Source organism: Takifugu flavidus, chromosome 7 (genome assembly GCF_003711565.1).
Source record: "Takifugu flavidus isolate HTHZ2018 chromosome 7, ASM371156v2, whole genome shotgun sequence".
NCBI lineage: Eukaryota > Metazoa > Chordata > Actinopteri > Tetraodontiformes > Tetraodontidae > Takifugu > Takifugu flavidus.
The window spans coordinates 7642472-7656496 of NC_079526.1; the positions used below are offsets into that span (position 1 = coordinate 7642472).

Below are 14025 nucleotides of genomic sequence, written 5' to 3' on the forward strand. Positions count from 1 at the left end.
GTGCAGTGGCGTGGTGTGGTGTGTGCTGAGCAAAGGCTTCATTCTCCGGACGCCTCCAGCGCTCTGAAACCCCCCGAGCTCTGCTCCTGCTCGCCAAACCACTGCGCGTAAATGGAAGCGGGACCCGTGGATCTCTGCCGTTAGGAGAGTTTCCAGCCCCACGGGGTTATTAAACGGGTTTATCGCCTTTGCTTTCAATGTCAGCTCAGGTAGGAACCCCGGAAGAACTCGTACAGCAGGTTACCGGAGTGTTTGCACAGTCTCTGCGCGCGTTCCGTGCGAGCAAATGGACTCTTTAACCCACGAGTAAAGTCGGCGTTTTTCAAGCAAAGTATTGAACGCAAGATGAAGGAGCTCCGGAAGAAGACGCTGTACGTGGTGGTGGACGTGCTCTGCGTCTTAGTCGGTAAGTTCTGAGCTCCACAAGTCCACATTGTGCGTCTTCGTCTTCAACAAAACTGCTGTCAGCAAGAAGATGCGGGCTCTGCGGTGAGCTCGCTGAGCTCTCAGCACTTTCCCTCCCTCAGCCAGTCTCGTTGGAGCCTTTTGCCCCCACGTCAGGAAAGTGTTGGACTCGTATTGAAAGTTTGATGTTTTATTCGATTGAAAGTACAACGGGACGTGTTTCTGTGAATGAGAACCCGGTCTGTTGTGTTAAACAGCCAAAACAAAGTAGCAGGCTTTCCACGGCTGAAGCTGCAGCCCTGTTTGTTTACGCAGATCCCATCTGCAGCATTGACCAGACTGAAATGTGACAGAAAACTGCAGGAACCCAGCAGGAAATGTCTCATTCCTCAACGTGGCTGCTGCTCTCCGCAACCTGCGCACCCAGAAAACTGCAGGAAGCTGACTGTTTGTTTATGGAAACCCGATATTGCCTCGCTTATTCCTCTTTCTGTTCAATATTTTGTCTGCCAGGAACATTCCCAGGAATGCAGGGAGGCCCGTTCCCACCACTGTGATGGGGCAAAGCCCATTTCTCTCTGTTATTATAAATTCTTTCATAAATAGGCCTTAAACATTGAGTTACTGCAGCTTAGTTGTTCCACAATAGAGACAGACTTCCCCAATATTCAGTTTGATTTGTCTTTCTTCTTCAAACAGGCTACGACTGTAGTTACAATGTGCACTGAAGTATAGATATTTGTGCGACATTGAGAGAAACGATCACCAAATAAGTGCACGGCTCCTGATGAAGGCAGAGAAATCTATAAGTGACGTCAGTGATCTAATGTCCTTTCTGTCACTGGCCCGACTGTGTGTTGTGGTGTCTTCATGTGAAGCCGTGCAGAAAGGAGCGCCGCCGCTTTGTCGCCCCCACCCCATCATCAGTCTGGGATTAAAGTCGGTGCCGGGTCGCCTGGTCGGGCCAGGCTGGAGCTGCCTCCCACCCTTTCAGCCCCTCTCTTTCTTTTTCACCGTGCCCGTCACGCCGTCAGCTCCATCCACGGCCTCATGTCCGGTTTCCCCGGCTGTATAACACCAGCGGAGCTTGTAATTATGTCGACCTTCAGCTTCTGTGGAACCCAGTTTAGCGTCGGTTCTGTTTATATTTGTCAGCATCGCAGCCTCTGTCCCTTTGGCCAGCCTCCTGGTTTTTCCCTCTATGGCCACCATGGTGGGCGTTGGCGCCCAGAGAGCAAAGACAGGCTTTAACCTCTCCCTGCTCACGTTCAGCAGGTGGAAACCGGGCTGCCCTCTAGTACTGGTCTGAATGGCGTGTGACTTAAATAGCCGCCAGGCGAGGCCTTGGTGCGGCATGTGCTCACACATGCTATTGTTTGTACTTTATTGTGTTGTAAAATGTCTTGTCACAAACCAGTTCTGTGCCACGTATTGTCGTTCGATTTACACACACCCGTGCACACACATGCGCACACTAACACACCTGGCCCCAGCCTTCACCAGACCAAGTACAACCTTAAAGTTTTAACCTTTAGTCAAACCTTTGAAGCAACAGACAATTCTGGCACCCACCATGACTCAAGTACAAGAACACACACACACACACACACACACACACACACACATAGAGTGCAGCAGTGGTTCTCCGTAACCAACCCATAAAACCTCGCTCGTCTAGTTTGCCTTTTTTGACTTTGACCTTTGACCCCCCCCCTCTGCGAGTCATTTGAAGTTTGCCTGAGAAACGGCGTCATCGCCACGGCATCTCCATGGAGACGGGCTTTCTCATGCAGTTGTGTTGGCGAGACAGATTGTCCCAAGTCTTTAAAGAGAAGCAACAGAGATCTTTGATGGGAATTCTTTGCCTCAGGAATTCTCCATCCTGGAAACTACAACAAGCAGCCTCGGAGGAATACGAGCCTTGTTTATCTTTGGCGATAAGATTTTCTTCTGGGTCGTCTGTCATTCCTGTTTTTGTATCGTCCCTGGAACATCTGGAGGGAGATTTGGCTTCTAATTGAAACTAATCTTGATTGTTAGTCCAGCAGAACTCATGTATCCGATCTCTCATTGGCTAGAATGATGATGTGATGAAATCTGAAGAAGCTCCTCATGTTCAACAAACTCACGGTCATATTTCACATTCGTTCAGATGCTAAATTAGTGACATTGATCCTGTGTGAGTCGATTCTCTGTGCTGCTATATCGGAAATTAAATTGAGATCTCTGTGGGACTGGTTTCATTTTCACCTCTCAGAACAGTCCCCAGAGTTTGGTGTTCCTCATGGAGTCATTCTAGGCCCTGTCCTCCTTTGCCTGGTCACGATTATACACAGCCACTCTGTTAAAGGTTTCAGTGTAGACACATAAACACTGAAGTTAAGGGGAAAAAAGAATATTTAAAAGCATCTGGAGTCATATGTCCTGATTTTTTTTTTTTTTTTTAAAAGACTTAAATCATGAGACAAGAGCCAAGTTTCATTCGCATATGCTAATTTTGCTAATAATGTTTAGCATTTATGTATAATGGAAGTTTAGCACGCACTTAAAAACAGGTTTGATGGGGCTTGTATTCAGCTCACAGAGAGTTTACAGTTTGAACCTGTCTGGTTCACTTCTTTGATCCTGTCTAATCCAAGATGCTTTGATTGCCAGCCCAGACTTTAGCTGCCCTCCCACCACCAAAAGACCTCACCCGCCTCCTGACCCCGTCTCCTTCCGCAGTGCTCGCAGCTAAGCATCCGTAAATGATGCACGGGGCTAAACAGCGGGATTAGACATAAAGGAGGGCCAGCAGCAGGAGGATTTGGTGTGACTGGTGAATTTGGGCGTTCCTCATGTGAATTGCATTTCCAGAGGCCAACACCAGCGGAGGTTGTAGGCTCAGCACATACCTTCCACATTAGTCAGTGCAGCTTGGGGTGAGACAGTCAGGAAGAAAGAGAAATGCGTTTTTTTAAATGTGAAACATGTCTTTGCTCCTATCAATACTGGCCCATTATTATAGCAACACTTTGCAAATTTGTAGCCACTTTTAAAATACTGTAGATTTTCTACTAGCTGCAGATAATATGTAAAACCAACCTGCCAAAACTGACTCATGGTGCTTATGTTAGTTAAGTGGCCACAGAAGGTCTGTAAATATTGGAACAAAAATAGACTGACTATAAACATAGTGACAGTCTGGAGTTGCCTGCCCTCTGCTGGCAGGGAGGCCACCTGCAGCCTTATTGAGCCACACTGAAGGAAATACATACTATTTTTTTTAAATGGACACCATGAGACAGTTTAAACAGATGTTCAAACATTTGTTTTCTTTTTTAAGATACATGGAAGAAGAAGGGTGTTGACATGAGTTGTTGATTTATGTATATTTTATTGATTTCTGTTCCTGTTTCTATTAGTTGACTTAAATTTCTTGTCTCCTTGGTATTAATAGTTTTTAACAAACAGCATTTTTTGAAAGTTTAGTAAGTTCACGGAGACAATTTGTCCAAGAAGCTGCTGCGAGTTGAATGGTGCGTTAGGCTAAAACCATCGGGCTGAGCAGCAGCGGAAGACTGCATCATGTCTTCATTATCTGTTATTCTGCAGACATTTAACAGACAGTCATCCACGTCTGTCTAGTCTCCTTTCGTATCAGCTTCGGTCTGCATCACAAGGATTCGTCATACTTTCTGCTGGGGGGAGAAATACCGAGAGAAGAATCAGATGTTTTGTCTCATTCCGAAATGCATAAAGAGGATATTGTGTCATTCATGAAGTGAGAGAAATTAGATGCAGGAGGAAATGTTCTAGCTGTGACCCTGGAAAGTTTCTGAGTAGACAGGGCAACCCAAGGCCATGAGAACACACACACACACACATACAAACACACGAAAGCTGTGTATGATTTTTTAAAAAAAAAGCCTACGCCTACGTGTGTTTGAATAATCGTCTGACCGCATCCAGGTGCAGCATTTAGGATGAGGAGGTGTGTGTGGGGGGGGGGGAGAGAGACAGAACAAAGGGGAAGAGAACCTGAGAGGATGTGACAGTTTCTGCAGAATGCAGCTGTGGTTCACATAATTACACATGTGCCGGCTAAATACAGCATCCAGCCACTGAGACTCAGAGGCTCTGTTGTGGACAACAGAAGGGACAGTGTGTGGGAGGACACCACCGTCCGGAGAGGGACGGGAGACTGGAGCCGCAGGGAGGAAGGACGAATGACTTTGAAGCAGAGGGGAGGAAAACACAACGAAGGACGTGAGTCCCCGATGAAGGATAGATCAGCGAGCTCTTCATACACAGACGTCTTTGTTAGCTTGACATCTCCCATGATGCTCAGCGTTGGAGACTCTGAGCTGCCTCCTGTCCTCCCATCATAACAGGCCGATCAAAAGCTTTAGTCCCAAAACGGAATGGGAGGTTTTTGAAACTCAGTCAGCCTCCTGGCGTGTGTGTGTTGGGTCCATTCCAGCGCGCCCTTAATCACAGGACGCAAGTGTCTCCGAGGCTCTTACAGCTCATTAGAGAAGCTGCTTAATTCATCAGGTGGAGGCGTTGCTGCAGCTCGGTCCGTTTGGGTTGTGGGCTCGCCTCACGCTAATCCACTCTGTTTATCTCTAAGCTTTGCCTCTAATCTCTAACTTCTAACCCACCACATGGAAACCACCCAAGCATCATTTTGGCAATTTTTAGTCTTTCCTGGCGCCATGATTGAGCTTCCGACTCGGCTCAAGGCTGCTTCTGACGCGGTTGGTGGGAGTATCGGAGTAACTGTGCCGACGTCGGCGTCTTCTCCGCATCACCATCGCAGGAATCCCCGTCCTGTGTCGTAGACGTTCACGTGTGTCTCGTCGCAGCAACAGTGTTGCTAAGGTATAGCCTTTGTAATGGAACAGAACCACCCAGTAACCAAGGCCGGTTAAGGACTGCGGAGTGGAAAAGCCACCATACTGTTTCACCACATTTTTTGTACATTCACCACGAATAAGTGGTGTTGACACCTCAGGATGTGTGTTAATATTTGCCCGTCTAGACTCTTTACAACATTTTAATTAGGTGATGTGAGGCTTCACCGGTTTTTGGATTTATGACCGTGTCAGCAGAATTCATGAATACAGAAATCGTTATATATGTATTAAATATGTATTTGTGGGCCGGGAGGGTTGTTTGAAGGCGTGTCTGCTGACTTCATTTGCTGTGAATATAGTTTGTTTTAGAGAAGACTGACTGATGCAAAACTCCTAAAGCATGTGGGCGAACTAAACGATATAATACTTTTAAAAGTTTTAATATTTATTCAAACGCTCCCGATGTTTAGGTGGAAAAAAGGGGCGTTTACTGCACTGGCTGCTGGCACTTCTTTTGGAATGCCTGTAATTACCGAACCTCTCCTCCAGACCACATTCTTAAAAAGTCCTCGTAAAACTCTCTGAAGTAACGACACAGGAAGCAGTAGTAACGACTGCATCCTTGTGCTGTTGTTAGGTGACATACGCCATCTTGTTTGAAGCAAATAAAGCCTCCCTAGGCCAGTCCCAAAATAAATCTTTCCATCCCGATGTGTGTGGGTCTCTGCTGCTTTAATGTGTTTTATCCAGCATCACTGCAAAGCAACACGTAATGGAGACACCTCCACATGTCAGCTTTTAATAATGTCTTATTGTGCGATTCCTCCGCATCCGCTCTTGACTTTGAATCTCACATATGACCTCTTACACCTCTTTCTACCTTTCTGATCATATCTCTTTATTCTTCACCCCCCCACTCTCACTGGTCCTCCTGTGTGAAGAATGGGAGGCGAGCGCGGTTCATTTACTCAGGAATGTGAATTGAATGGGGCGGCATGTGGAGAGTTCCTTTACACATGTTTTTCTGGCATTTCGTATGTGACCATATGGCGAGGGCAGCAGGGTGGAGGGACATTCCTCAGCAGGGCCGTAACTTACGGGTACGCTCTTCGGTCCTGTTTAAATTATGTACGACATGTTGGAATACCTTTCAACAGGGCCCAAATGTAAAAAGACTTCCTTCATGTGCGACAAAACGGGCTGTCTGCAGTGGCATCGAGGCTCTTGTAGCCTGATTTGATGCTAATCAGATTTTTTGGGGCTGCTTAAAAGTGTCAGATTTGAAGTTATTTTCAATAGTTTTCAATCATTCTCTTTTTTAAAGCAGCGCCTGGTCTGTGGCTTGAAGAACATCGCGTCTGGAAATCATGTTTGTGCTCCTGCACCTCCGTGCTGATGCTCGGGGGCTCGCTGCTCACAGGAGCGGCTAAAGCAGCTGATGCAGGAGGTTTGGCCCGTGTGTTCTTTGGTGACAAGCTAAAAAAAATCAAAGCTTTGCTCACACATCAAAGCTGCTGTGAAGTGTGGATGAGGGAGAAGACAGGAAGATTCTGAAGATCACAAGGACCTTAAGCTGTGGACGAGTCTTATTTTTGGACCGAGCCACCTCATTGAAAAGAGCTGTGTGTGTGTGTGTGTGTGTGTGTGTGTGTGTGTGTTTGTGTGTGTGTGTGTGTGTGTGTGTGTGTGTGTTTGTGTGTGTGTGTGTGTGTGTTTACAGACCTGTGTGATGTGTGATTTATGCATGTGCCCACACGCCCCAGGACACTATAAATAATATATTGCATGTATTTTTTCAAAAGTTTCATACTCAATACTGACTCTGATTGGTGTTGCTTTCATAATTTTTACACCTTAGGACAAGAAAAACAATATTGCTTATCTGGAAAATAAAACCTTCTCAGCGTTGAAAATGATGTCACGTCTGAACGCCTGCTGAGAAATCCTTCCAGAACATTTATTTCCCGCTCCCATATTAATCTCCAGTCTTGGCAGAGGCTGAGCGTCGTATTTTCCCCGATACGCTGAAACGTCTCATCCCCCATCCATCCATCGTAACTCTCCTCTCTGTCTGTGGTGCAGCGGCGCTCCCCTTCGTCGTCATGAACATCGTGTACAGGCCGTATGAGCGAGGCGTCTACTGTGACGACGAGAGCATCAAATACCCCCTCAAAGCGGACACCATCACCCACGGCATGTTGGCGGCCGTCACCATCTCCTGCACGGTCATCATCGTGAGTTGGATCCTTCTTTCTTTCCTTCCTTCTGGCGCTGCAGACATGTCCCGAACCCGCCCGTATTCCCGCAGATCTCCTCCGGGGAAGCTTATCTGGTCTACAGCAAGAAGCTCTACTCCAACACCGACTTCAACCAGTACGTGGCGGCGCTCTACAAGGTGGTGGGCACTTTCCTGTTCGGAGCGGCCGTCAGCCAGTCCTTGACCGATCTGGCTAAATTCACCATCGGTCGGCCGAGGCCTCATTTCATGGCCGTGTGCGCTCCGAAGGTCTGCGTGGGATACATGCAGGAGATCAACTGCACCGGGAGGCTTCAGGACGTGACAGAGGCCAGGTAACAGAGAAGAGCAGCCGTGACAGATTCTGATGTTTAAAGAGCCTCACTCAAACCTGAGATTCTTGCTCTCCTCCAGGCTGTCCTTCTACTCCGGCCACTCCTCTTTTGCAATGTACTGCATGCTGTTCCTGGCGGTGAGTACAGCTCAGGAGCACTAAAACACAGAGTAAATATGAAGCCGTGTCCAGCAAACATGAAAATATCTTCCTGCAAACATTCGAGCAAGGCTCCTCAGATGTGAGAACGGGCCACTTTGAGCCACCATCAATGACTAATTGTTGGAAAGGACGGAAGAGTGAAACGTTCATGAGCTCCGGGGTGAACGGGGCGTTGACTCTTTATTTTTCCCCAATGGTTGAACTTTTTTTGTGGTTTCTTGCCTTTCTGTCCTCACACCTTTTCTTTCTTTACATTAAAGTCTCTGTTTTATTTTATGTTGTGGTTATTGTAGCTATTTTGAGTTTTCAGTTCAACTCTAATTTGCCTTCGCTGTGACGCTTGAAGAAATGAAATAAAGGATACGAGTCAGTTCCACCAGTCAGCCTTCTTCTTATGCACACAAGCCCCGCCCCCTCAGGAATTAGAGGGAAATTAAATCCTCAAAAATGTCTCCCCAGAGGTTATGTTTGGACTTGGGGGGGGGGAGAGTATTTCTGATTAAATGCTAAAATTCCTGTGGTGGAAACTCTGTTCCAGCAGGGGGCAGTAAATAGAACATGTGTCCTATAGCTGAATCTTCTGAGGAGTAAAAAAGAGAACGTGGAGCTGCTTCTGCTCCGATATATGTTAGCCGTATTTGCATCGGTTCAGGAGTGTGATCTCTGTCTCCAGCCATCTCAACTCCCCTTCTCTCCCCTTTCCTCTCCAGCTTTATGTGCAGGCCAGACTGGCAGCAAAGTGGGCCAGACTTCTGCGGCCCACCATCCAGTTCTTCCTGGTGGCCTTCGCAGTGTATGTGGGCTACACCCGGGTCTCCGATTACAAGCACCACTGGAGCGACGTGCTGACGGGGCTGCTGCAGGGAGCGCTCGTCGCCGTGCTCAACGTGAGTCTCCAGCGGAACATTAATATTTCCATGATATTCCTGTGTGAGCGGAGCGTTGCATCAGCCACTGGAAGCCAGTTTACATCATTTCTGCTCACGCAGCAGTTTTTGTCTTGGATGGGGGGGGCAGGTCGACTCTTGTGGGTTCTGGCTGTAAGAAAAGCCGAATGGTTTGAAGGAGCCCCAAATTCTGATAAATACTCTTCAATTCCATAAGGATGGAAGGGAAATGTGGTGGGAGCGGAGTGTGATTTAACACAGAGCCACTTCCTGTACCGCTCCTCGGGCAATGGGCTCGTTCTCATTTCATCCACCTGGACATCTTTATTGCACAGAATAGAGCGAGCCGCTCTGAACACCGGCTCTCGGAATGTGTGGAGAGTGTTTGCGTATTCAGGTTTGATTAGCTGGAAGTGAGTCTGGTGCAGTTGGAGCCTCAGATGTTTTATGGCCTGTGATGGTGCGTGTCAGCTCTCCGTGTGTGTTCCCCTCAGCCTCTGTGTGTGTGTGTGTGTGTGTGTGTGTGTGTGTGTGTGTGTGTGTGTGTGTGTCCAGACAGATGCGCTCACAGTTTCCAGCCCTCCGCCTCCGGCTGTGTGGTTAAAATCCCCCTCTCCTCTCACCTGCAGGTGCGCTTCGTGTCGGACTTCTTTAAGAAGAGACCTCCGCGCTGCACCGAGCCGGACGCGGATGATGGCGAGGAGCCGGAGAGGAAACCCAGTCTGCAGATTGCAGACTCTGACCACGGCAACCATTACAACTACCACCACAACCCAGGTCACGTGTGATGATGGCGCCTTACACCAGGCTGCACAGACCAACAGAACCATGATTCCAGGGCCTCCACCACCTTCACATGTCTGGGTCTGCAGAGTGCAGCCTCTAAGCCTCCCAGTTCCCTGCTTCAACCACTTACCCCCCCTTCAACCACTGGATTTGACTGAGGTGGCTGCACCCGTACCGACAGATGCCCTCAGCCCCCCTCTCAAAGACACCTTACTGACCTTCTTTCCTCCTGTGAAAGAGGAGTATATTGTTTTAATGCATTGTTATTGATGTTGAAGCGTATCGTGCCGCCCCAGCTATGCTAGCTTGGTGCACATTAGCAGACGAGTTGCACATTACAGAAATACTTAGCCAACGAGGGTCTTTTTTGTCTGATTTACTTTTTAGCTTTAGCTTTAGAGACGCGCTTCAAGATTATTGTGTATATTGTTTCTGCCGGCGTTGAGCGGATGGACGAAGGCCAAGAGCCAAAAATGTCGCTAGGCGTTGAGCCAGTTAGCTTTACCTTAAGCGCACTCCAAGTGTGTGTGTGTGTGTGTGGGGGGGGGGGGGCGGTGTTGTTCAGAGCGTCAGATGAGCTCATTTTCTCCAAGTATCGTGTCACATTTAATGGCCTCCGGAGCAAAAAGCGTCAGCCAAAAGAAAAGAGAGAGAGCGCTCCGGGTTTGACTTTAAAAGCAACTAAACAGGTTCATGTTTTCCTACCCGATGACTCACAGTAGTAACGCTCCGATTCGCTGTCACGGACAGAATTCCTCTTCCAGGACGTGTCATTAGCGCCATGTTGTTTCTCCGTCTGGATGCGTCCAGGAAAGAGTCGTGCCGGCCAGTCTGAAGCTAAATTTAGCAGAAATCCAAATACAGAGATTGTGAATGGTGCTTGGTGGACTGCAGCGGTAAAACCATCTTTCTGCATAAAACCACTGCTGAAGAACGGAAGGAGCCCAAATTTGAGCTTTTTGAAACAATGCTAATCAAGGAAGGACAAGAGACCAGTTTTAAATGGTATCTGATATTTTAAGTTGTTAGCCACATTCTAAGAATCTTTTATTCGTGCAGTGCTGTTCAGTTTCCGTGCAATCGTCCCTGCTCCCTGTGAGCCAGAAACCCTCTACAGCGTCTCTGGATGCTAGAAGACGTTGGTTTCCCGTGTGAAGGATGTATATATGTTTCATTGTTTTCCCAATTTTATGTTTTTGTTCTCTCGCTGTCGTAACAAACGACCACCGAGCAGATCCGGTTCCAGGTCCAGACATAAATTGGATGCTGGGCCAGACATTGAATGCCACCCGCTCAGACACACTTCTTCTTTTTCAGTTTTCTGTTCCGTCTCTCCTTCCTGTGCTAACAGACGGGGGTGTTGAGTCAGGTCTGAGCGCGTGACCCCCCCCCCAGAACATGATAAGCATGAAAGGCGAGGGACAGCAGAGATTAAGAGATTCCAGTGAGGGCGAGGCCCTGGAACTGGTCCAGAACTGGAGAGACCCAGGTTCCTGTAGGGGGTGGACCTCGGTCCCCGGGGGTCCTCTTCACGTTTTAATGGATCGACAGCTGGAACTGATTGAAGTGGAAATTCTCGGGAATAGCCGAGCCGAGGTCGTGGAATTCACAGCGCTCGACCGGGACCTCTAGCTGTAGCTCTATTTATGCTGTATTGAATTAGGGGCCTTAAACGCAGCACCGGTCCTGTTCACCTGACTCCTGTTTTTCTTTTGTGTGCAGATTATAAAGAGGATTTTAAATAAAAACACAGTTTTCTCTCTGGTTCAGTGTTTGGTGCTCATGTCTGTTTTTAGATTGATGGATGGATCTTCAAGGAATCCCAAATCCATAAAGTTTGATGTCTTCCTGTATGTTCCGGCTCTTCCTCGGAGCTTCTGGGCAGATTTACAGCGCTCCCTCCGGAGGTCAAGGCACTGATTTATCACATGACCTGATTGTGTACATTTTCACTTGGCTGGAAAGGAATGAAAACACCAGTGTGGTGAATCGGGGAGGGGACGACGCCGGCTGTGGAGAACGGACGGCTCCGCAAAACAAACGTGTGTTTATCGTTGGAACAAACACGGGAGCTGCCGGGACATTTGCGGGGGTTTCGCTGCGGTCCAGCCGGAGCAGCGAAACTGTTCAGGGATCAGCTGCAGCCGCCACCTTCACGGGTTTGCCACAGTTCCTCCAGAGATGAAGGTCAAGTTAAACTGAACATGGTTCCCGTTGCTGTCAGATTATCTCCATGGTAACCAAAGAACCTTGCTGAGTTATCTGAGAAAGGAGGGGGTTGCGCAACACTGATCAGCGGTTTGTCTGCTTTTAGCAACAATAGCCTGAGTTCATGTCTTGGGAACCATCACTGATCTAAATGTTCTGCAGGGTGAGTTGGCTGAGGGCATGATGGGAAGTGGCTTCAGATCAGCGGTTTCGGGTAGAAACCTCCGCCTTGGAAACCTCGCAGGACCGGCTCGGCCTCCGGTATTTTGGTGCCGCGGTAGACGACGTTGGTCCCGACGTCTGTGACCATTCAGACCGCTGGTGCCCCGGTCAGGCTTCCTGTGGGATCCGGAGACGTCAGGCCGGTAATTTCAAAACCAGGAGGAGGAACACGGAGAAAGTCTAGTGTTGTTAAAGGTTTATGGTCCTGGTTATTGCCAGGCCCAGATTACTTAATGTCTGATTAGTTGTGTCTTCATTAGTCCAGATCTGGGTCGTGGGGCAACAGCTGAGTCCACATCCAGCCAAACACCCCCCTGGATGTTGGACCCATGCCTCTGTTATTGGTTGAACCTGGTCTTGGACCTCTATCCAGGCTCCAGGCCTGAAGACCAGACAGGATCCTGGTTCCTGTTGTTCATCAGGACCTCCTGGACCCAGACATCCTCCTGTACCAGATCATTCTGGATTGTTCTCTCAGTCGTGTCCTGATGGTCTGCACCACTGATTCGGGGTGTTACAGGAAACCGCCTCTGCTGCTTTCTCATGCTGGAGGTCAGAGGAGACGGTTTTAGCCTGGCGCTGGATTCTACCAATTAAAACGCCTCCAGTAGACAGCAGCGAGTCTTCCCGCTGCTCGGCCAAGAGTGTTTCTGCTTTGAAGCAATTAACCCGCTTTTTTCTGTGTGCACCCACACTGGCAGGTTCAGAGGTCACGTCCTCCTTTAGCTCAGACCAGCAGAATAATTGAAATTGTTTCATTCCTACAAACAGTTCGTGACTTCGTATTTATTTTCTTGCCACATGATTCAAATTTCTCTCTTTGCTTTTGCGACGTGATCTCACGCAACCTGTGAAGTCCCCTCAGGCAACGATTTTCTGCAGATCCACCTCTGCTTGTGCTTCATTCAGGCTGGAAAGAAAGAAAAAGAAGCACCTCGATGCAGAAGCAATTGTGATGCTCTTTTCTGGGTTTTTTATTGTGGCGCAGTCATCAGGGCCCCACTGGAGGACAGGAGCCAGCTGGAGCGAGCAGCAAACCTCCACCAGTACCACCAGTGACCCAAACATACAACACTGTGACATCGTCCCTTTGACCCAGCAGGACTTGAGAGATGTGCAACTTCAGAGTTAAATAAAAAGTCCTCGGTTGGGTGGCCGGGGGCGGGGCCTCGCAGGGCGTCCTGCCTCAGACCACAACGGTGCCAAAAATGGCCAAGGTCACGTTGCTGCATCCGCACCAGCTACGTTGGTTATGAGAGCACCAAAGGTGGAGTTCTGCTTCTGACACGTGCTCGTCCGTCAGGCGTCATCACATGAGAGAAGGCTGTTTTTAAACCGACCGTCAGTTCCCGTCCGTCACAGATACTTTAGAACGAATGATGAACTTGGGACTCAAACCGAAACTCTCACTCAGCGATGTGTTTTTGCTATTTTGTTGATATTTCTCTGCTCAGTGGTTCTTACCAGTTCGAAATGATTTGTGATTCCTTCGTTTTTTTCCCCATAAGATGTGAAATTCAGATGCGAACCCCCGACTGCTGCTGCTGCTGCAGGCCAAAAGAGTGAAAATCAGCTGAAAACCTGGATCTGATCAGCACAACCGGACCGTTCTCTCCAGGAAACTGCCAGCTCTCTTCCCGTGGCTGAAGCCAGCTCGCTGAGATGGAATAATGACTGAAGGGGAAAATGTTCCTGAGGAGGAGGAGAGACGCTGTGTAAACGTGTGATTTTGAGGTTCTGACCCAGCCACACGGCAGCTTTCATGCTGGTTAGACCCAAAACACCAGATTAAATCATTTCCATCAGTCCTTGTTTTGCATAAACCTTCCTCATGTGAGACTGCGTAATCCCAGTCTTGCAGTGTGTGGACTCAAACTCTGGAAATCCCAATAAACTGACTGACAAAATCGCAATTAAGAGTCTTTGGCTTTCAGAAAATGAGAGGTC

General features: G+C 48.3%; 1 protein-coding gene across 1 annotated transcript; it reads left to right on the top strand.

Annotated features, from left to right (window-relative positions):
- Window positions 1–11412, top strand: plpp2b (phospholipid phosphatase 2b). Its single transcript, XM_057038668.1, has 6 exons — window positions 1–406; window positions 7326–7477; window positions 7552–7814; window positions 7894–7951; window positions 8686–8862; window positions 9492–11412. Exons 1-6 carry the CDS (start codon window positions 346–348, stop codon window positions 9648–9650), a joined length of 870 nt encoding a protein of 289 aa, XP_056894648.1. The 5' UTR covers window positions 1–345; the 3' UTR covers window positions 9651–11412.
- Window positions 11413–14025: the final 2613 nt, after the last annotated feature.

What these genes read in the sequence shown, in the direction of transcription:
- plpp2b (XM_057038668.1), top strand. Translation starts at nt 346, where the DNA reads ATGAAGGAGCTCCGGAAGAAGACGCTGTACGTGGTGGTGGACGTGCTC. An exon ending in CGTGCTCTGCGTCTTAGTCG is followed by an intron (nt 407 to 7,325) that starts GTAAGTTCTGAG and finishes TCTGTGGTGCAG; the next exon opens with CGGCGCTCCCCTTCGTCGTC. An exon ending in TCTCCTGCACGGTCATCATC is followed by an intron (nt 7,478 to 7,551) that starts GTGAGTTGGATC and finishes GTATTCCCGCAG; the next exon opens with ATCTCCTCCGGGGAAGCTTA.